General features: G+C 41.6%; 2 protein-coding genes across 2 annotated transcripts in view; both read right to left on the bottom strand.

The window, feature by feature from the left end:
- The window catches only part of LOC132651298 (zinc finger protein 79-like), a gene marked incomplete at its 3' end in the record, with an annotated part of 135868 nt that extends 114287 nt beyond the window's left edge, over positions 1-21581 (bottom strand). The window contains exons 1-2 of the mRNA XM_060376528.1: positions 21382-21581; positions 21034-21141 (exon numbers count right to left, since the gene is read on the bottom strand). Coding sequence (XP_060232511.1) covers positions 21034-21141; positions 21382-21581 — 308 coding nt within the window. The remainder of the gene's footprint in view (positions 1-21033; positions 21142-21381) is intronic.
- LOC110543837 (zinc finger protein 394-like) lies at positions 9778-23498 on the bottom strand. The gene is made up of 7 exons (XM_060376526.1): positions 23044-23498; positions 22512-22637; positions 22127-22226; positions 19420-19506; positions 17344-17391; positions 14365-14411; positions 9778-10048 (listed from the first exon to the last, which is right to left on the bottom strand). Exons 1-3 carry the CDS (start codon positions 23377-23379, stop codon positions 22191-22193), a joined length of 498 nt encoding a protein of 165 aa, XP_060232509.1. The 5' UTR covers positions 23380-23498; the 3' UTR covers positions 9778-10048; positions 14365-14411; positions 17344-17391; positions 19420-19506; positions 22127-22190.
- Positions 23499-23548: the final 50 nt, after the last annotated feature.

The following is a 23548-nucleotide window of genomic DNA, read 5'->3' as shown; positions in this document are numbered from 1 at the left end:
TTACTAGCATTCCAGCATTGGGCAAAAAAGCAAGTATCATTACCACAATTACTTGGCTCTATCTGGCTAATAAAATGGGGGATATAGACAAACAGGTGTGGGCTTATAGGAAATATTATGAGAAGCTTTAACCCCTCGTTGGAACATCCTGCATCAGTTCTAGAACTAGCAGTGGTGGTGTCCGAGGTCTGAGTAGGTTCAGGAGACCATTGTCCCCAGGGGCGAGACGTGCTCCATGCCAATTGATTAACTTCATGTTTTCCTCCAATTTTGAAAGTCATTTAAGGTTCTTAAATTATTTTTTTCCCTTTTTTTAAAAATTTTCATCAATTACACTTTATTCATTCTGCATCCCCCCATAAGCCACTCCCTCCTCCCCTCCCAATGCCACCCTCCCTCCTCCCTCTGCTTGCATGCCACTCCCCAAATCCACTAATAGGGGAGGTTCACCTCTCCTTTCTGATCTTAGTCTGTCAGTTCACATCAAAAGTGGCTGTATTGTCCTCTACTATGGCCTGGTAAGGCTTCTCCCCCCCAGAGGGAGGTGATCAAAGAGCAGGCCAATCAGATTATGTCAGAGGCAGTCCCCCTTCACATTACTATGTAACCCAATTGGACTCTGAACTGCCCTGGGCTACATCTGTGCAGGGATTCTGGGTTATCTCCATGAATAGTCCTTGGTTGGAGTATGAGTCTCTTGGAAGTTCCCTGTGTTCAAATTTTCTTGTTCTGTTGCTCTCCTTGTGGAGACCCTATCCTCTCCACCTCTTACTATTTCCCAGTTCTTACCTAAAATTCCGTTCACCTGCCCAACAGTTGCCCATCCGGCTCAGCATCTGCTTTGATAGTCTGAAGGGCAGAGGCTTTCAGAGGCCCTCTGTGGTAGGTTCCTAGGTTGTTTCCTGTTTTCTTCTTCTTCTGATGTCCCTCCTCTTTGCCTTTCCAGATGGGGATTGGACATTTTAGTTAGGGTCCTCTCTCTTGCTTAGTTTCTTTAGATGCACAGGTTTTAGTGGGTTTGTCCTATGTTGTATGTCTATATGAGTGAGTATATACCATGTGTGTCTTTTTGCTTCTGGGACAACTCACTCAGGATGATCCTTTCCAGATCCCACCATTTACCTGCAAATTTCATGATTTCCTTATTTTTCATTGCTGAGTAATATTCCATTGTGTAGATGTACCACAATTTCTGCATCCATTCTTCAGTTGAGGGGCATCTGGGTTGTTTCCAGCTTCTGGCTATTACAAATAAAGCTGCTACAAACATGGTTGAGCAAATGTCCTTTTTGTGTACTTGAGCCTCTTTTGGATATATGCCCAGTAGTGGTATGACTGGATCTTGAGGAAGCGCTATTCCTAGTTGTCTGAGAAAGCGCCAGATTGATTTCCAGAGTGGTTGTACAAGTTTACATTCCCACCAGCAGTGGAGAAGGGTTCCCCTTTCTCCACAACCTCTCCAGCATGTTTTGTCACTTGAGTTTTTGATCTTGGCCATTCTCATGGGTGTAAGGTGAAATCTCAGGGTTGTTTTGATTTGCATTTTCCTAATGGCTAGTGAGGTTGAGCATTTCTTTACGTGCTTCTCTGCCATTTGGTATTCCTCTACAGAGAATTCTCTGTTTAGCTCTGTTCCCCATTTTTTAAGTGGATTACTTGGTTTGCTGCTTTTCAGCTTCTTTAGTTCTTTATATATACTGGATATGAGTCCTCTGTCAGATAAAGGGTTGGTGAAGATTCTTTCCCAATCTGTAGGTGGTCGCTTTGTTTTGATGACGGTGTCCTTTGCTTTACAGAAGCTTTTCAGTATCATGAGGTCCCATTTATTGGTTGTTGCTCTTAGAGCCTGTGCTGTTGGTGTTTTGTTCAGGAAGTTTTCCCCTTTACCAATGAGTTCTAGGGTATTTCCCACTTTTTTTTCAAGCCGATTTAATGTGTCTGGTTTTATGTTGAGGTCTTTGATCCACTTGGACTTCAGTTTTGTGCAGGGTGACAAGTATGGATCTATTTTCATTTTTCTACATGTAGACATCCAGTTAGACCAGCACCATTTGTTGAAGATACTATCTTTTTTCCATTATATGGTTTTGGCGTCTTTGTCAAAGATCAGGTGTCCCTAAATGTATGGGTTTATTTCTGGGTCCTCTGTTCAGTTCCATTGATCCACCATTCTGTTTCTATGCCAGTACCATGCAGTTTTTAAAACTGTTGCTCTATAGTACAACTTAAGATCAGGAATGGAGATACCTCCGGAAGATCTTTTATTGTAGAGGATTGTTTTAGCAATTCTGGGTTTCTTGTTATTCCATATGAAGTTGAGAATTTTTCTTTCTAGGTCTGTAAAGAATTGTGTTGGTAATTTGATGGGCATTGCATTGAATCTGTAGATTGCTTTTGGTAAGATGGCCATTTTTACTATGTTAATCCTACCAAGCCATGAGCATGGGAGATCTTTGCATCTTCTCATATCTTCTTCTAATTCTTTCTTCAGAGATTTGAAATTTTTTTCATACAAGTCTTTGACTTCCTTGGTTAGGGTTACTCCGAGGTACCTTATGTCATTTGTGGCTATTGTGAAGGGTGTTGTTTCCTTAATTTCTTTCTCAGCCCTTTTGTCTTTTGTATACAGGAGGGCTACTGATTTTTTTGAGTTAATTTTGTATCCTGCCACTTTGCTGAAGGTGTTTATCAGCTGTAGGAGTTCCCTGGTAGAGTTTTTGGGGTCACTCACGTATACTATCATATCATTTGCAAATAGTGATAATTTGCCTTCTTCCTTTCCAATTTGTATCCCCTTGATCTCCTTCAACTGTCTTATTGCTCTAGCAAGGACTTCCAACACTATGTTGAAGAGATATGGAGAGAGTGGGCAGCCTTGTCTTGTCCCTGATTTCAGTGGGATTGCTTTAAGTTTCTCTCCATTCAGTTTGATGTTGGCTATAGGCTTGCTGTATATTGCCTTTACTATGTTTAGATATGTGCCTTGTATCCCTGATCTCTCCAATACTTTAAACATGAATGGATGTTGGATTTTGTCAAATGCTTTTTCAGCATCTAGGGAGATCATCATGTGGTTTTTTTCTTTCAGTTTGTTAATATGGTGGATCACATTGATGGATTTCCATGTATTGAACCAGCCCTGCATACCTGGGATGAAGCCTACTTGGTCATGGTGGATTATATCTTTGATGTGTTCTTGGATTCGGTTTGCGAGTATTTTGTTGAGTATTTTTGCATCAATGTTCATAAGGGAGATTGGCCTGAAGTTCTCTTTTTTGGTTGGGTCTTTGTGAGGTGTAGGTACCAAGGTGACTGTGGCTTCATAGAATGAGTTTGGTAATGTTGCTTCTGTTTCGATTTTGTGGAATAGTTTGAAGAGAATTGGAGTTAGCTCTTTTTTGAATGTCTGGTAGAATTCTGCGCTGAAACCATCAGGTCCTGGGCTTTGTTTGGATGGGAGACTTTCGATGACTGCTTCTATTTCCTTGGGGGATATAGGACTATTTAATTGATTTACCTGGTCCTGATTTAGCTTTGGTAAGTGGAATCGATCAAGAAAATTGTCCATTTCATTTAAATTTTCAAATTTTGTTCCATATACACTTTTGAAGTATGTCCTAATGATTGCTTGGATTTCCTCAGTGTCCGTAGTTATGTCCCCCTTTTCATTTCTGATTTTGTTGATTTGGATGGTGTCTCGCTGCCTTTTAGTTAGTTTGGCTAATGGTTTGTCTATCTTGTTGATATTCTCAAAGAACCAGCTCTTGGTTTCAATGATTCTTTAAATAATTTTATTTGATTCTATTTTATTGATTTCAGCCCTGAGTTTGATTATTTCCAGCCGTCTGCTCCTCTTGGGTATATCTGCTTCTTTTTTTCTAGGGCTTTCGATTGAGCCATTAAGTAGCTTGTATGAGATGTTACAAATTTCTTTTTTCAACATTTTTTATTCTTTATTAATTACATTTTATTCACTTTGTATCCCCCCTGTGGTTTCCTCCCTCCTCTCATCCCAATTCCTCCTTTTCTCTACCCTCTGCATGTATGCCCCTCCCCAAGTCCACTGATAGGGGAGGTTCTCCTCTCCTTTCTGATCTTAGTCCGTCAGTTCACATTAAAAATGGCTGCATTGTCCTCTACTATGGCCTGGTAAGGCTGCTCCCCCTCAGGAGGAGGTCTTCTTTTCCTTCCTTCTGATCCTAGTCAATCAGGTCTCATCAGGAGTGGCTGCATTGTCTTCTTCTGTGGCCTGGTAATGCTGCTTCCCCCTCAGGGGGAGGTAACTAAAAAGCAGGCCAATCAGTTCATGTCAGAGTCAGTCCCTGTTCCTCTTAAAATGGAACCCACTTGGATACTGAACTGCCATGGGCTACATCTGTGCAGAAGTATTAGGTTATCTCCATGCATAGCCTTTGTTGTAGTATCATTCTCAGGAAAGACCCGTGCTCAGATTTTCTTGTTCTGTTGCTCTCCTTGTGGAGTTCCTGTCCTCTCCAGATCTTATTGTTTCCCACTTCTTTCCTAAGATTCCCTGCACTCTGCCCAAAGTTTGGCCATAAGTCCCAGCATCTGCATTGATAGTCTGCAGGGCAGTGCCTTTCAGAGGTCCTCTGTGTCAGGCTCCTGACTTGTTCCATCTTTTCTCCTTCTTCTGATGTCCACACTCTTTGCCTTTCTGGATAGGAATTGAGCATTTTAGCAAGAGTCCTCCCTCTCGATTAGTTTCTTTAGGTGTACAGATTTTACTAGGTTTATCCTATACTATATGTCTATATGAGTGAGTATATACCGTGTGCATCTTTCTGCTTCTGGGATAACTCACTCAGTATGATCTTTTCCAGATCTCACCATTTACCTGCAAATTTCATGATTTTCCTGTTTTTTATTGCTTAGTAATATTCCATTGTTTAGATATACCACAATTTCTCTAAGAGCAACAATCAATAAATGGGACCTCATGAAACTGAAAAGCTTCTGTAAAGCAAAGAACACTGTTGTCAAAACAAAACGACAGCCTACAGAGGACTAATATCCAGTATATATAAAGAACTAAAGACGTTAAACAGCATAAACATCAAGTAATCCAATTTAAAATGGAGTACAGAGCTAAACAGAGAATTCTCAATAGAAAAATATCGAATGGCAGAGAAACACTTAAAGAAATGCTCACCCTAATTAGCCATCAGGGAAATGCAAATAAAAACCCTAAGATTTCACCTTACACCCATCAGAATGGCTAAGATTAAAAACTCAAGATTAAGTTTTTAACTAAGATTAAAAAACACAACCTCTCCAACACATGCTGGAGAGGTTGTGGAGAAAGGGGGACCTTCCTCCACTCCTGGTGGGAATGTAAACTTGTATAACCACTCTGGAAAGCAATATGGCGCTTTCTCAGACAACTAGGAATAGTGCTTCCTCAAGACCCAGCTAGGCATATACCCAAAAGAGGCTCAAGTACACAATAAGGACATTTGCTCAACCATTTTTGTAGCAGCTTTATTTGTAAGAAGCTGGAAACAGCCCAGTTGCCCCTCAGTGGAGAAATGGATGCACAAATTGTGGTATATCTACAAATTTCTTCTTGAAGGCACTTAGTGCTATGAATTTTCCTCTTAGCACTGCTTTGTGTCCCATAAATTTGGGTGCTGTACCTTCATTTTCATTGAATTCTAGGAAGTCTTTAATTTATTTCTTTATTTCTTCCTAACCCAGCTGTCATTGAGTTCAGTTTCCATGAGTGAGTAGGCTTTTTGCTATTTCCATTCTTGTTGAGGTCCAGCTTTAGTCCATATTGGTCAGATAGAATGCAAGGGATTATTTCAATCTTCTTGTATCTGTTAGGACTTGCTTTGTGACCAACTATATGGTCTATTTTGGAGAAGGTCCCATGAGGTGCTCTTTTGAATTCGGATGAATAGTTCTGTAGACATGTATTAGGTCCATTTGCTTTAGGACCTCTGTAAGTGCCTTTATTTCCCCCATTTGTTTTCTCTCTAGATGATCTTTCCCTTGGTGACAATAGATTGTTTAAGTCTCTGACTATTAAAGTGTTGGAATCAATGAGTGATTTATGCTTTAATAATATTTCATTCATTTACAAATGTAGGCGGTCTTGCATTTGGGGCATAGATGTTCAGAATTGTGATGTCGTCTTGGTAGATTTTTTTCCTTTGATTAGACTGTAGTGCCCCTCATCTTTTTTGATTAATTTTGGTCTAAAGTCTATTTTATTAGATAGTTACCCTAGGTTGTTTCTGGGTCCATTTGCTTGAAAAACCTTTATTTTCCAGCCCTTTTATTCAGAGATAGTGTTTATGTTTGTTGCAGAGGTGTGTTTCTTGGATGCAGCAGAATGTTCAATCCTGTTTCTGCAACCATTTTGTTAGTCTGTGTCTTTTTATTGACGAGTTGAGTACACTTTTGTTGATAATTAATAGTGACCAATGAATGTGAATTTCTTTTGTTTTGGGATTGGTGGTGATACTGTTTCGTTACTTTTATTCTTTTGATTTTTTGTTTTGTACTCATCTATATCCTATGTTTTCTTGGGTGAAGTTGTTTTCATTGGATTGGAGTTTTCCTTCTAGTATCTTCTGTAGGGGTGGTTTGCTGTGTAGATATTGCATAAATTTAGTTTTGTCATGGAATATTTTGTTTTCTCCATCTATGTTGATTGAAAACTTTGCAGGGTATATTAGTCTGGGTTGACATTTGTGGTCTCATAGAGTCTCCATGACACTTGCCCAGGCCCTTCTGGCTTTCATAGTTTGAGAAATCTGGTGTAGTTCTGATAGGTCTACCTTTATATGTTATTTGGCCTTTTTCTCTGGTTGCTTTTAGTATTTTTTCTTTGTTTTGTAGGTTTAGCGTTTTGACTATGATGTGACACGAGGAGTTTCTTTTCTTGTCTAGTCTATTTGGTTTTTTGTATGCCTCTTGGATATTTATGGACATCTCTAAGTTGGAAAATTTTTCTTGAAAATATTTTCTGGACCTTGGAGCCTGGTATCTTCTTTTTCATCTATTCCTATTATTAGATTTTGTCATGGTGTCCTTGATTTCTTGTACTTTTTGTGTTTGGAACTTTTCTGATTTTACTTTTTCTTTGAGACACGTATCAATTTCTGCAAATGTATCTTCAACAGATGAGATTCTCTCTTCCACCTCTTGTATTCTATTGGTGATGCTTACCTTTGTGGTTCCTGTTCTTTTCTCTAAGTTCTCCAGCTCCAGGATTTCCTTTGTTTTCTTTATTGACTCTAATTCTGTTTTCATGTCTTATACCGTTTCCTTTATCTGTTTGAATGTGGATTCCTACCTTTCTATGATGGCTTCTATTTTTGTTTGTTTGTTTCCTCTTTGTATGTCACTAATTGTGCCCCTACTTGTTTGGCTGTATTTCTTTGAGAGCTTTGTCCATTTCCTTCCTATGTGCCTCTATTTGTGTGTCTATTTCTCTGAGAGATTTATTTCCTCTTTATGTGCCTCTAATAACTGGATAAACATACTTTTAAAGTCGTTTTTTTGTGTTTCTGATAAACTGAAATGTCCATTGATTTTGGGGGTTGCTGGTGAAGCCATGATGTCGTGCTTTTTGTTGTGTGTGTTCTCACCCCAGCCTCTGACCATCTGCTTATCTGCAACCCTCACTGTTTTTTCCTGGAGTCTGTACTTCAGACTGGGTCAATTTTTTTGTCTGGATTTTTTTTTTTTTTTTTTTTTGAGGAAGATGAGAGAGGTCCACCGGTTTGAGAGCGTGCATTGGTGTTTCTGCTATACCTAAGGGAGGAATGTGATGCTGCCACTATTCACAGGTGCTGTTACTGGGTGCAGTGCTTAGGCACAGATTCTCTGACTACCTCAGTGGCCTACAGGCCACTGGTATACAAGTCTATCTGGGCTCCAGGAATTGTTTGCCTGGAATTCACTGGTAGACCTGGAGAGCAGAGGTTTCAATGTTGAGAACACTATCCCAAGAATCGCTATGTTGCCCACAATAGGGACATGGGTGGTAGGGATCTGATGTCTGGCTGCTTGCATAGAGGGTCACTGGATTTGGGGCTCTGCAAGCACTCACTTGAAGGCACATTCACTGTCTAGCAGGGCCAATCTGAAAGCAGAGGTTCCCCTTGTTCTCTACTCTCAGATTTGATCCTGGTGGGGCAAATGTGAATGTAGGTTAATAGTCAGCTCAGTGGTGTTGGTAGCCACAGAACTTGGTGCCCGCCAGCACTGTGGGCTGTTCTAGGAGCCGCGGCACTGGGGGCTGGACACTGTGCTCTGTGGCAGATGCTGCAGGCTGCCTCCATAGCCTCCCCCTCTGCGAGGGAAGGATAATAGCAGCCGGTCCCAGAGTAGTGCCTGGTGGTGGTAGGGGTTGAGTATTCTCTGTCCCACATCCTGAGCCAGGTTTCTTTGCTAAGAACAGCCAGCATTGTGGGCTGGACACTATGCTCTGTGGTGGGCACTGTGGGCCACTTCTGCTGCCTCTGCCAAGGAGAGAGTAGGGAGGTGGATAAGGGGAAACACCTAGGGATTGAGTCCCCAGGAGACGTCGGCAGAGAAGTTCCTGGTGAAGTCCCAGGAGTCGCAGGTGACATGAATTTAAATTGTCTCAGTTCACAGTTAGTCCCCTTTCTCCCTGGAAGCCTTGATGTCATTTTTCTAGGTTCATCAGCACCTCCACTCACCAATTTCGGAGTTTCAGATCCTGTGCCCTTCAGATATGGTGCATGTTGGTTGCTGCAATCTTGGATCCCCCTCCCAGAAGTAATACTTAATAAAACCTGTAACTTCTAATTGTAATATTTCTGATTAGAAATAATCTGCACTGAAAATGGAAAAATGACAATCATCTCTTATCACCTTGATAATTCTCTTTTCATAATATAAATGATAATCTCAAAACAGTTTTAACTGCTTTTGCAATTCAACCAAAGGTAAGGGGAACAAACAGATCTTCTTTTAAGAAAACCACCCATTTTAGTTTCCATTATCCTCAAAAGTCAAAGTGAAATTCACCTGTTTCACAAATCGATGGAAAATGATCAGTATTTTTTTATTTCAATTAAGTTGATTAATATCTTTTAAAATAAAATAAGGATTTCAAACTGCAGAGTAAAGGGGAGCTGAGTAGAAATGACAAGAAAGATGAATAAATTGGACAGACAGCTAGGCCCTTCACTTATTTTAGGCCTGCATTGGTCAGACACCAAGTCACCATTTTCTAGGGTGGGAACTTACAGAAAAAGAAAAATGTTGAGCGTTGAGAGTTTTCTCTCAGGGTTGAGAGAAAATTGGATGCATTTGGTTGTCTCTATAATGTATAGAAAAACTCTCTCCTTCACTTTTCATTTTTCTCACAATTTATTAAGTAGATCTTCAGGAATATTACTCATTGATGTCCAGAAAATTTACCCCCCAAACTGAGTAGACTTTTATTGATGTCTTTCCTAAAATCTATTTACATACTTATGAGAATACCCCTTAAAATATGTACTTGATGAGGTCAGGACCAATTTTATACCTTTCAAAATGATATGAAGGCTATGATTATGGCCTCTGGAGATTATATGTGATGTGGTCCCAGGAAATACCTCCATGCTCATATGTGACAATGCAAAAGTGTGTGTGTATATACCTTAATATATATATATTTGTATAACAACAATTAATTAAAAAATAAGCTATGATTTTAAAAGAGACCAAGTAAGAACATGGGATGATGTGTAATAAGAAATAAAATGGGGAAATAATGAATTATAAAGCAAAACATAAATTAAAAAAACTATTTTATTTCTGTACCGTAAAGCCTAATCAAAGTGTAGCCTCTAATAGTATGGCAGGCATGAGGGACATACTCACAGTTTATTAGACACAACCAAAACATCATTGAACAAGGAGAGATGTAGTTTTTTCTCTTCTTTTGTCTCTTCTGAGTTTCATGTGGCCTTGGCATAGCAAGGTTCAGTATATTTCATCGGAGGTGAACTCCTCATAGGCATCCATGTGGGTAAATATGGATTCTCCTGGGACAGGTCTCGACCTAACAGAACAGATATTCCGTAGATAATAACAAGACTGATATCCATACTATATTTCAAAGGGTGCATAGTTTTAAAACACAGGCTCAATTCCCAAAGCAGGATTCTGTTGAGCTACAAACATACTTAAAATGTAATAGAAAGGAAGAGGCCACTTAGGAAGAGATGTATTGGGAATAGATTGGAGAAATAGGCTTTTTTTTTTCCCCAGAAGTGATCAACTTGAGAGTCATGAGAAGACTCAAGTTGGAAGAAGTATAGCTGGTAGGATATAGATCAATGGTTAACACTTTAATACTGTTACTCATGTCATAGAATACAACCATAATATTTTATGGTTATTATGGTTTATCATTATAAAATTATTTCATTGATATTTTATAACTGTAATTTTGTTACTGTTATGAGTTCTAAGTGTTTGATAGGAAGATATCAAATATGCCATCTCCAAAAGGTTCAGGACCAACAAGTTGAGAACCACTTGTTCAGAGTGAAGAAGGGGGTGAATAAAGTAGTTGTATTTCAACTAAAATCATTTTTAAAATTTGAGTAATAAAGACTATCCATTATTCATGAGGTTTACCAATATTATTCATGATTTAAAAATAAAAGCAGGAAGCACATTGCAAAGCAACATATTGGAGAGAAAAAGAAATACTCAAATACTAGAGTGATTCACAAAAAAAGCCAGATTGATGCCAAACATTAAATGAAGGCCAAAGTAGATGACCCCTAAAAATTGGACAGTGGAGTAGCAACATGGATGTCATTGTTCACCCTAATGTAATATGTGTGTAATAAGAGGCAAAATACTTGGTACAAAACATGGTGAAATGTATATTCATCCCCATTTATTAATTCCTAATGCTTTTAACCTATCAAAGTTCCACCTGAAAAAGGCAGCATGGAGATGTCATTAACCCTGTGAACTTTAGAGTCTAACAGATGTAAAAATCATAGGTTTTTCAAGGGACTGTGCTTTACTGAGATAGTCAGAAAGCTTCATGCACAAGAAAGTCAGACAGCACTGATGTCTATAGAGGAGGATACTTGCTTATTAGTATATAGTAAAGGCTAAAGACACATAAAATTGTAACTGAAACAACTTGGAAGATACTCGGTAAATCTCATGATTAAATATATAGTATAACCTTAGACACATGATAATCATGAACAGATCATGTAAAATTAGAATGCCTATTTCTTTAAATGCTTGAATTTTGTTGATAGTAAACTGTACCTTCTCTAAACTGTGTAGTTTAATATGTATAATTTTAGAGTATTGAGATAGAAAAACTCTACCAAATTGTATACTTTATATGAAGATTTTATTTTATTTCATAAAGATTTTCTACTCAGTAATTCTTTCAAATGGCTGAATCATTAGAATGCAGTAAAAAAAAGAAATACTGATATACATCTATGTATTGGCATTGAAACACCATAACTAAATAAATCCATTACTTTGTAAGTGAATGTAAATAGACATGAAGAAAATAATCAGGTTTTTCTAATGGTTTAAACTAGTCAGTAGGGAGCACATATATCCAAAAATGGCCATCTTTGTCCATCTCAAGATGGAGTATAGAAAGACTTATGGGGTTACAAACAAACACAACAAAAATAGACACACCAGATAACAAACAATATTCATCAAGAATTTTTGAGACAGTTCTTATACAGCAAGAGAAGTCATTTTCCTTGCCTCTGGCAAAAGGGACATACGGCACTCCACTAACCTGTGATATGAGGATATCAGCAATAATGCTGGCCTCCAGGTCAAGTGAAGGGGAGTAAAAGTACTTGTTATACATCTCAGAACACACACATGTATTCCTGTCACTTCCCAAACAAGCCTACACTCTGCTAACTCCCCAAAATATTCTAGGATTACTCTCTATCTCTTTATGAAGTCAGTTACTTTACTTGTCTGAGTTATCTCCACTTTTCTATTTTAATATTCTTTCTTTTCTCCCAGACAGCTTGGTAACATGAAGTGTATTTTTCTCCTTTCTGGTCTGAACTTTTCTAGAATCCTCTGAACATTTTTCCTCTTTTATCCATAATAAAATTCTTTCCTGTCATCATCTAAGATTTGGTGTTTTTTTCTGTTATCCAGATCATATAATTGAGTATTTAAAATATATCTGTAAAAGTGACCATTACTCTGCTAAAATTAAGGAATGTATACAGAGACCCCAGAGATTTTAGTTAGAAAGCACTTAATGAAATGAATGAAAGTGTCAAAGAAAGACAGCAGTCAATGGTTTTCAATATGCACATAAATGAAAGGTATGTAATGTAAAGGTATGTTAAAAATAGTACTAATTCAGTTTCATGATAACAGAACTGAAAGTAAAAGAACATGTTTGGAAAACAGTTCTTGTCTAATCTGAATCTATATCAAAATATTGAGATTTAGGTGCCAAAGAACACAAAATATGTCAGAAACAATAAAAGTCTGTTGAAAACCAGAGAGCTTTTGAGATTTTAAAGTTGAAATCTGACACAAATTTAAAACAAATACTTGTAGTCAGGATGAGTACCATAATTAGATGGTATAGAGAATAGTCCTCACTCATAACTTGGTCAGATATAGTTTTGAAAATATACAAACACCTTTCTCCTTTATAGCTCAAAGCGTACTTCAGGTATTTTTTTCCTTTCTTTTGGGGAATGGTACTAAATTGTAATATGAGTAGCTTTTCAAGAAGTTGGGTTTACATAATCTGAATGAATCAAGACATAATGCTTCCTGAAACCATTAGTCTATCATGAGACCCATAATAGTCATTTCAAAATACCTTTACAGTGGAGCCTGGAATGGAGAACCTTTCACTGGGCACAAATTAAGCTTTTCTTTTCTGGTACTAAGCAAAAATGGCTACAGCAGTTTAGAGATGAACTACTGAAGTGTACACATTCTGTAGTAGTCAGGGGGAGAAACCACCGTGATGTCAACATTCCAAGGCTCAAGCCATAACTGACAACATGACATGCATTTCATTCTTTGAAACTGTTGACTTTAAAACATTGATTTTGAACAATTCTTGAACCACATGTTTGGACTGACATTTTTACAACCATATGCATGTGTGTGTATAAAAGATATATGAAAGAGATAATAGATGATTGATGTTAGATAGCAGGATAGATAACTGTAATAATATGTGTGCAAAAATAAAAGGAATACTTGTATAAAACATCTTGACAGACTAGGGTCAAATAGAAGGGGAGGAGGACCTTCCCTATCAGTGCACTATGGAAGGGGCATACGGGGAGAAGAGAAGAGGGTGGGATTGGGAGGAGATGAGGGAGGGAGGCCCAACTGCAATAAAATTTGAAAAAATGTAATAATGATAATAAAAATGAATACTAAAAGTCAGTAATGTAAAAAAATCATGAAATTTATATTCATATCCAAAGATTATCAACTTCTAATTCTTTAACCTGTTAAAGGTCCATGTTAAATGAGGTAGCATGCAAAATCATTAAGACTGTGAACCTTGGAGTCTAACACATGCAAAAATCATAGAATACTTTAAAGATGAATGTGCTTTACTGAGATAAGGTCAGAAAGCTTCATGCACAGAGAAGTCAGAAAGTTTTAAAGTGTGGAGAGGAGTGCACGTGCTTACTAGTATATAGTAAATTTTATATATTAATCCTAGATACACAAAGAATTGTGACTGAAACATGAGAGATACTCTGTATGTTTCATAATAAAGAAATGTAGTATACATTGGACATATAATAGTCATGGACAAATCATTCAAAATTAGAATACCTGTCTTTAAAATGATTGTATTTTGGTGATAGTAATAATTTTTGCCTTCTGCACAGTGTGTAATATCATTAATATGTGTAATTATACAGTTCTCATTAAGATAGCAAAACTCTATCAGACTGTTAGGTTCCTCATTAAGATATTCTGCTGAATAATTACGATTTAAAAAATATGATACATTTGAGTATGGGAAATAAAAACACATTAGAAGGAAATCTCTATAGTGCCCCATGGTAACTAACCCCATTATTTTCAAAATAGTAATAAATATGTGTAAAGAAAGTAATCAGGCTGTCTTAATAGTATAAACTATTTAGGTCCCAGGGAGTGCAAATATCCAAAAATACCAGTCCTGGACCTGCTCAACATGCATTTTCAAAGAAATTCTGGTGATTAGAAAGAAACAAGCAAAAAACCAAACAAACACACATACCAAAACAGCATTCATCAAGAATTTGTGTAAAAGTTTTGGTCCAGCAAAATAGCCATTTTCCTTGCTCCAACAAAAGGGACAAATTGCTCTCTACTGACCTGTAGCTCCTATGAGGATATCAACAGCCATGGTGGCCTCCAGGTTCCTTGAAGGGGAAGTAAATGGACATGTTATACATCTCAAAACACACGTCCAGATTCCTGTGCCTTCCCAAAGAGCCTCATCTCTTTCTGTAGTATCCTAATTTCCTGAATAGTCTAGAAATACCCTTTTTTTATACAAATTAATTTAGATATAAATTTCACATCTTCATCCCAGGCCCCGTTCCTTCTTTCCTCACAGTCCCACCATCATTCTCCTCTCTCCCATTCCCTCTTTCTCTTCTGAGAGGCTCACTGTGTGTAACAACCCACCCTGACACATCACATGAGGTAGGACTAAGAGCTTCCTTCCTCTCTCACTAAGGACAGGCAAGACAACCCAGCTAGGGGAAAGGAAACTAAGGGCAAGCAACAGAGTCAGAGACAGCCCTCAGTCCAATTGTTAGGGGACCCACATGCTGACCAAGATGCACATCTGCTACATATGTATAGGTGCACCTAGGTCCAGCCTGTGCAATTATGAAAGCATAGTTTGTCTCTGTCTAAGCTATCTCTACTTTTCTCCTAATATTCTCCATTCTCTTCTAGACAGTCTTGGTCATATCAAGTCTGCTACTTTTTCTCTGTGCTATGAACTCTTCCAGGTGCCTCTGAACATTTTCCTTTCTGACCCATAAGAAAATTAATTCCTGTAATAATGGAGTGGCTACTATTTTACTGGTTTGTCTACTGTTCCTGCTCATACAGTTGGAATATTTAAGGTATATATTTTATTAAGTGAATACTACTATGCCTAAATCATTTTATTTCATTCAAGGAATATGTACTGACAAGCCATAGTTTTTACTTGGGAAGGAGTAAAGATCCCTGTGAATTGAACAGTCAAAGAGAGACATCAGCCAAGGTTGTCATCAAATGCATCCAGCAATAATGTAAAGGTATTTTATAAAATATTGCCAATGCAGTTTCATGATAAAATTGAAATTAAATGAGTATGTCTAGAAAGTCATTCCTATCTAGCAGAACCAGTGTTCACATATTGAGAAATATATGTTTGAAACTAGAAAGTTGTTGAATTTGGGGCTGAAATCTGAGCACTTTCCAACAAAACTTTGTTGGCATAGTGGGTAAAACAACTAGATGAAAGAGAAAATAATCTCTCATATATTGGGTATATAGTTTTGAAGATACATGGATATCATTCTCTTGTATAATAACTCAGAGCATACTCTCAATCATGGTAACTTTGTTTCTTTGGGGGAACGGTACTGACTACTGCTAACAGGAGTAGCTTTTCATGAAACAACTGTTAAGAATTAGATCTTAGGTTCTAGAGAAATCAAGACAGACCACTTCCTGCAACCATTAGTATAGCATAAAAATCATAATGATCATTTTAAAATACCTTTACAGTGGAGCCCGGAATGGAGAACCTTTCACTGGGCACAAAATTATCCTTTTCTTTCCTGGCACTAACCAAAATGGCTACAGCAGTTTGTAGACAAACCACTGAAGTGTAAACATTCTGTAGCAGTCAGGCGGAGAAACCACTGTGATGTCAACATTCCAAGGCTCAGGCCATAACTGACAAAGTGACACTTGCATTTCAAATTTTGACTTTAAGACATTGATTTAAAAAAAAAAAATTGAGCCACATGTGTTTTGAAGAAATAACATATTCAAAACTGTGTGTGTGTATGCGTGTGTAATAGATATATGATATAGACAGTAGACAGAGAACAGATGTTAGATAGAAGGTTAGATAACTATAATGATATCAGCACAACAATAGGAGGAATACTTATATAGGGTCAAATAGGGGGAATACTTGTACAGGGTCAAATAAAAGGGGAGGACAACCTTCCCTAACAGTGAACTAGGGGAGGAGTGCAGGGGGAGAAGAGGGAAAGAGAGTGAGATTGGAGATGAGGGAGAGGGCCACAGCCACAATATAATTTGAATAAATTGAAATAATAATAATAATAATAATAATAATAATATTTAAAACACAGCAATGTAAAAATATCAGGAAATTTATATTCATCTCCAAAGATTATTAATTCCTAATTTTTTAATCTGTTAAAGGCCCAGGTAAAAAAAGGCTGCATGCAAAATCATTAAAACTGTGAACCTTAGAGTCTAACACATGCAAAAATCATAGAATACTTTAAAGATGAATGTGCTTTATTGAGATATGGTCAGAAAGCTTCATGTACAGAGAAGTCAGAAAGCTTGGAGGAGTGGAGAGGAGTACACATGCTTATTAGTATACAGTAAATTTTATATATTAATCCTAGATACACAAATAATTATAACTGAAACATGGGAGATGCTCTATACATTTAGTAATAAAATATGTAGTATACTTTGGACATATAACAACCATGAACAAACCATTCAAAATTAGAATTACCTGTCTTTATGGTGATTGTATTTGGTGATAGTAATGATTTGACTTCTGCAAAGTGTATAATTTCATTAATACATGTAATTATACAGTTCTCTTTAAGATCGCACAATTCTACCAGACTGTGAGGTTCTTCATAAAGATATTCTGCCAAACAATTATAATTTTAAAAATATGACACATTTGAGTATGGGAAATAAAAACGTATCAGAAAGAAATCTCTATTGTGGCATGTGATAACTAAACCCATTACTTTTTAAAAGGACATAATAGGTGGGAATAGTTTAATCAGGCTCTCCTGATTACACTATTTAATTAAATAATTTAAAAAACAAGTTTAAACTTGTTAGGTCCCACGAAGTGCAATTATCCAAAAATGTCAGTCCTGGACCTGCTCAACATGCAGTATCAAAGGAATTCTGGTGATTAGAAACAAACAACAACAAAAACAGACAAACAAACACACATACCAAAAACAGCATTCATCCAGAATTAGTGAAATAGTCCTTGTCCAGCAAAATAACCATTTTTCTTGCTGTGACAAAAGGAACATACTGCTCTCTACTAACCTGTGGCTCCTATCAGGATATTAACACCCATGATGGCTTCTGGGATGCCTGAAGGGGGAGTAAATGTACTTGTTATACACCTCAAAACACCCATGTAGATTCCTGTCCCTTCCCAAACAGCCTCATCTCTTTCTGCACTATCCTAATTTTCTAAATATTCTAGAAATTACCCTGTCTTTCTTTCCACCAATTAATTAATTAATTTCATATCTTCATCACAGGCACCCATCCCTTCTCTCCTCACAGTCCCACCATCATTATTCCCTCCCCCATGACCTCATTCTCTTCAGAGAGGTTTACTATGTGTACCAACCCACCCTGACATATCACATGAGGCAGGACTAAGAGCATGCTCTCTCAATAAGGACAGGCAAGATATCCCGGCTAGGGGAAAGGGAACTAAGGGTAAGCAACAGTCAGTGAAAGCTCTCAGTCCAATTCTTAAGGGACCCACATGTTGACCAAGCTGCACACGCGCTAAAGTGAGGGGGGGCCCTAGGTCCAGCCTGTGCATTGATGAAAGCATACTTTGTCTCTGTCAAAGCTACCTCTACTTTTCTCCTAATATTCTCTATTTTCTTTGAGACAGTCTTGGTCATATCAAGTCTGCTTCTTTTTCTCTCTGATCTAAATTCTTCTACGTGCCTCTGAACATTTTTCCTCTCTCATCCATAAAAAATTACTCACTGTAATAATGGACCAGATGCTATTTTGCTTTTTTCTCTGCTGTCCCTGCTCATACAGTTTGAATATTTAAAGTATATATTTTATAAAGTGAATATCACTATGTCCAAGACATGTTACTTTGTTTAAGGAGCCCCGGTCCTAGTATGAGTAGCTCCTCCTCACATGCTGAGGAGGCCTTAGATGGATGACTCCAGGGTCTGGAGAAAGCAGAGCTCTGTCAGCCCTGGAGACCTTGGCTCTCTGCCACACTGCTGTACTCCCTGGCCTCAGGGCATGTAATCTCCTTCCCCCAAGAGCTCACATCACCTCCGGCTACACAGCCTTCCTCCTTTCTTTCCTCCCTCCCTCCCTCCTTCCTTCCTTCCCTCTCCCTTTCTTCCCTCCCTCCATGCCTTCCTTCCCTCCCACTTTTTCCCCTCACTGCCTGGTCTGGCTGGCCTGGAACTCTGTATACCAGGCTGCCTCCAACTCCATGGAGACCAATCCTCATCTGACTCCTGGAATTAAAGACATGTGTCCCTAAGTGTGGACCTTTATTTCAGGATTTATTTATATCAATTTTTTTTTTTTTTTTTTTTTTGAGACAGGGTCTCTCTACATAGCCCTGGCTGTCCTGGACTTGATCTGTAGACCAGGCTGGCCTTGATCTCACAGAGATGCCCCTGCCTCTGCCTCCTTGAGTATTGGCGTCACAGGTGTGCTATACCACCCAGCTAATTTATGTATATATGCATGTAAGCATGTATGTATGTATGTATGTTCGTAATTTTGCATACATCACATGTGTGCCTGGTGTCTGTGGAAGGTGGAAGAGCATCAGATTTCATGGGCCTGGTCGTGAGCTGCCAAGGGGGTGTCGGGAACCAAATTCTGAGGTCTAGGCGAGTGCTCTTAACTGCTAAGCCATCACTCCAGGCCCTATACTACTTTTTGTATTATCACACTTGTTGCATGTATGAGTGTGTGTGTGTGTTTGTGTGTTGCGTGCATGTTCTATCTTCTCGGCTCATTGCATTATTTTTTGGTGTGTGTGGGGTAAGGTTCTATCATCTAGCTCAGGCTAGCACCAAGCTCAGAGCAATCCCTCAGCTTCAGCCTCCCAAACCTGTGCATTCCAGGACCGAGCCCATAGCCAACTGTGTAAACTGAGAAGCTGTGTCTGTGCACAGCTGTGTGGGCTGCTGGCTTCAACACGGCACCAAGCTTTCCTGATGATGAGGGTGGCTCAGAACCACCACCCACCCACCTGCCAGGGACTGTGCTCCCCTTGTCTTAGGAACTCTGGGGCCAGCTCTTCTGCCAGGCACTGTGGTAAGGCGGCCCAGTGGATAGTGCATGCATGGCCCGGGCTGCACCCCAGTGCTGCCAACTGCCACTGGAGAGACATACCTTGAAATCCCAGATCATCATGGCCCCATCGATGCCAGTGGTGCATAATTTTCGACTGTCCTGCTGGTCCACCTTGTAAATGGACACCTGGCTAAAAGAAGAGCAAGACCATGAGGTCCATGGAGAGAGTGAGGCCATTCCCCCAAGCCCCACACCGACAGATGGCTGGGGGTGCAGTAGGCTCCAGATCCTTCAGGGCCACATGACGAGACTCTGTCCTAGAGTGGGAGGGCTCACTCACCCAGGATGTGGCCCAGCTGGTAGGCCCAAGACTACATCAGGCCCTGGCCAGGTCCCCAAAGCCACATACACTGGGTACTTGTACTTGCGTGGAGCCCTAGCCATCTGAAGGTAGAGGCCAGAAGGCTACAAGTTCAAGGTCAGGGGGGCTGCAGGGATGGCTCAGAGGTTGAGAGTGCTGGCTGCTCTTCCAGAGGTCCTGCGTTCGAGTCCCAGCACTCACACGGTGGCTCACAGCCATCTGGTGTCAGAGGAGAGGGAGAAGGAAAAGGAGGAAGGGAGAGAGAGGGAGAGAGAGAGGAAGGGAGAGAGAGTAGGAGAGAGAGGGACTGAGAGAGAGGGAAAGGGAGAAAAGAGAGGGAGAGAAAGAGAGAGAGGGGGAAGAGAGAAAGGGATAAAGAAGGGGAGAGGCACAGAGAGGAAGGGAGAGTGGGAGAAAGAGGGAGAGAGAGAAGAGGGAGAGGAGGTGGAAGGAGGGGAAGGGAGAGGGAAAGGGAGAGAGGAGAGAGGGTGAGCGGAGAAGTAAGGGAAAGGGAAGAAAGAGGGATAGAGGAGAGAGAAGGAGAGGGAGGAGAAGGCAGCAAAAGGAAGACAGGGAGGGAGGGCGGAGGAAAGGCCACAGCCTCAGCATTGGGCTGGTAGGGACAGAACAGGGCTCAGCAGATGCAGACCCAAAGAACTGCTTTCTTCTTCCAAGCTCAGAAGTGACGGGAGCATCTCAATCCACAACCCCAAAGGAAACAAACAGAGAGACTCCCTACAGAGCCTTCATCCCAAGATCAGGGACACCAGGGTGAGCCAACCGTGCATACCCACATGCACAGAGATAAATAAAATCAATTGACTTAAAAACTGAGACGGACAGGCTGAAAGAGATGGACGGATGGTCATAGCATGAGCTCACCTGCACTCCAGACTACCAACTGTGCCTAAGACCCCTCGCTGTACCGGCCAGCCTGCTGCACCCTGCGACCTGCTGCAGCTCCTGCTAACCCCATGGCTGAGTCCATCATATCTTTTGCTCTGTTCATAACTGTGCATCAGTTCACTTGTTCTTTTACTCTTTCTTGAGACGGAGTCTCATATACCTGGCTGCCCTCAGTCTTGGTCTATAACTGAGCCTCTAATCATGTAAACATGCAGTGCTGGGTTTACATGCGTGCAGCACCTGCCGGGCTTCTGCAGTGCTAGGGGACATTAACCAGCTCAGCAAGTTGTCTACCTGCTGAGCCACATCCCAGCCCTAGCTCCTTTTCTAGAACAGGAAGTTCCCTTTATCACTGAGCTGCTCACAGGGTACTGTACTTTGCAAATAAAGGAGCCCAATGGGTACCTGTCAGTGTTGCGCAACAGGCAGTGCCCATTTATCCTCACCTGCATTTGAAGTCATATGACCCTGCAGCCAGCAAAATGTTGTTGGGGTGCCAGCCTAAGCTGAGGACTGTGGAGTGAATTGGTTTCTTAATGTGCTTGCTCACCCACCTGATGAAGGAGAAAACCTAGTTTACACTGTCCTCACAGACAAAAACAGCAGCATTTTCCAAGCTGCCCCATAAACCCCCGCCAAATAAAACTGATCTATATGTTTATAAAATCCATTTCAATTCTGAAATCCACAGGCAATGTTAGCTACATTTATGGAGGTAAGTCGTGTACGCACCATTACTTTTAACGTCGTAAGGCTGTCCTTTGACTTAGGCTTGAGTATTTTCATGGGCTCACTGCACTGCACAACTGCTCCTGCTGAAGGCTGGCTTGCCCTCTGTCAGGGAAGAGCCTCCTACACAGAGTTCAGGGTGGCCTCCGACTTGCTGTGAACCCCATACTGGTCTCAAAGTCAAGCTAGAATTACAGGCCTGTGCACCACACTGGCCTGAGGGGCTGACTTGCAGCTCACGTTCAGGGACTACATCTGCGACCATAGTAAGGTCCAGTCCACCTACGACCTCTCAGTAAACACACACAGTCAACTGCTTCAAGGCAGTCAGAAGGAAATGCTTCCTACATGAATTAAGAAGACTCAGGGGCTGGAAAGGAAAGGATGGAGATGAAGGGATGAAGGAGGAAGTGGAGGGAGGAAGGAAGGGAAGTGAGATTAGCATGGCTCATCAGTTGTTTTCCGACTCAATGTAGCAGATGGAGGACATGAGCCGAGTACCACTCCCCAAAGCAAACTTGTTCTCCAGTGGGGACTACTTCACAAAAGTGGTGCAGTTGATCCTGAGCAAGGGCAGGGGCTGTTGTAACCTCCTCAAAGTTGTCACTTCTCCAAAGCCCCTCCTCCTTGGCCTCACAGGGGAACTGAGAGGTAGCCATGCGCCCTGGCTCTCCACTTCTCCAAAGCCCTTCCTCCTTGGTCGTGCTAGGTGGCCATGTGCCCTGGCTCTCCTGGAGAACCCTGGAGCTGTGGCAGTGGTAGAACAGCATCTTTTGGGGGTTTGTCTGGGTGTGGGGGGGAATTGTGTACGTGCCTTGTACCCAGGCCTGTGCAAGCTTGGCCTCCTCCTTGCAGTCTTCCTCCTGCTTTGGGATCAGGTCGGGGTTCCAGACAGCTTGGTTCTCCAGGCCTGAAATGGGAGAATGTGAGCAGAGAGAAAATGGGCCCAGCCCAGGATTTGGTGGGGTCGGGGGATGGGGGGGGTCGACTTATAAGATCTGTTCCCCTGGGCGCTTAGGGAGAGGGAGGCAGGGGTGGGGTGGGAACTGGGGCATTCTGGGAAGAAGAGGGGTTCCAGAGGCAAGAGGACAGGAACTGGGGCCTTCTGGGAAGGAAGCTTATCACAGCATCCGGGAGGAGACCCTGGTTCACTAGAGCCACGTGGACCACAGGGCGTCAGAGAAGCCTCACTCACCTGCACGGCCGTGCTCCCATCGTTCTCCATGCTCTTTCCGCATGAGCCGTTCCGGGCAGCTGGGGCCAGCTGCTGCCATTCTCCCCGGGTTGGACATTCAGCCTCGGCCTTGAAAGTCGGGGTGCCCTGGAGAGGCGCAAGACCTCAGTTAGTGCTCGCTGTTTCTGCTGAGAGCAAGGAGCTGGTGAGCAGAGTGGCAATGTAACAAAGCGTACCATGTCACCTCGACTGGACTCAGGGACCCCTGAAACACGGCTTCGGGACTAGCCTGAGCTAGCCAGCATCTCCCGGCAGCTTTGACTAGGCTGAATGTGCGGAATGGAGACAAGGGGAGGGCCGGCGTCCACCTCCTCCTCACCGCTAATTGGGAAACAAGGGGACCAGCCCCACCCCTGCTGCACCTTCCTGGGCCTGGACTGTGGCTCTTGTTCTACCCTGACACCCCAAAATAAGCCCTTCCCTCTCGGAGCCCTTAACACAGCGGCGGGAAGAGTCATTCGCCTACGGTCTCGGGGTTTGGGGGGGTCCTCACCTGCGGGGAGGCCGGATGCAGGGAGCGCGCCCAGGCCGCCGCCTCCTCCCCGCTCTCGGGGCGCCGGTGGCGCAGCCGGCGCGGGAGGAGGCTGAGGAACTGCTCGAGGACCAGCAGCTCCAGCATCTGCTCCTTGGAGCGCCGCTCGGGCCGCAGCCAGCGGCGGCACAGCTCCCGCCGGCGGCTCAGCGCCTCCTCCGGGCCGGACACGTCCCCGGAGCGCAGCCGCCCGAAGCGTCTCCGGGAGGTGTCGGGGTCTCGCCAGTCCCCGGGGTCCTTCTCTTCCTCCTCCGCTTCTGCTTTCAATGCCAGCACCACCGCGCAGGCCGCCGCCATCGCAGCCTCCGATACCACGATGAGATTCTCGGAAAGCGGGGCGCGCGGCCACAATCTCCCCAAAAACGCCGCCAGGACAGCTCACAATCCCTGACAGCGCGCCAGGGGGTGGGGGAGAAACAAAGCAGGCCGGAAGTGCGTCATCAACCTACGCCGACTCTGAAAAGAG

This window comes from Meriones unguiculatus (genome assembly GCF_030254825.1).
Source record: "Meriones unguiculatus strain TT.TT164.6M chromosome 13 unlocalized genomic scaffold, Bangor_MerUng_6.1 Chr13_unordered_Scaffold_45, whole genome shotgun sequence".
NCBI lineage: Eukaryota > Metazoa > Chordata > Mammalia > Rodentia > Muridae > Meriones > Meriones unguiculatus.
The sequence above is the reverse complement of the archived record's forward strand: the minus strand, read 5'-3'. Positions and strand labels throughout refer to the sequence as shown.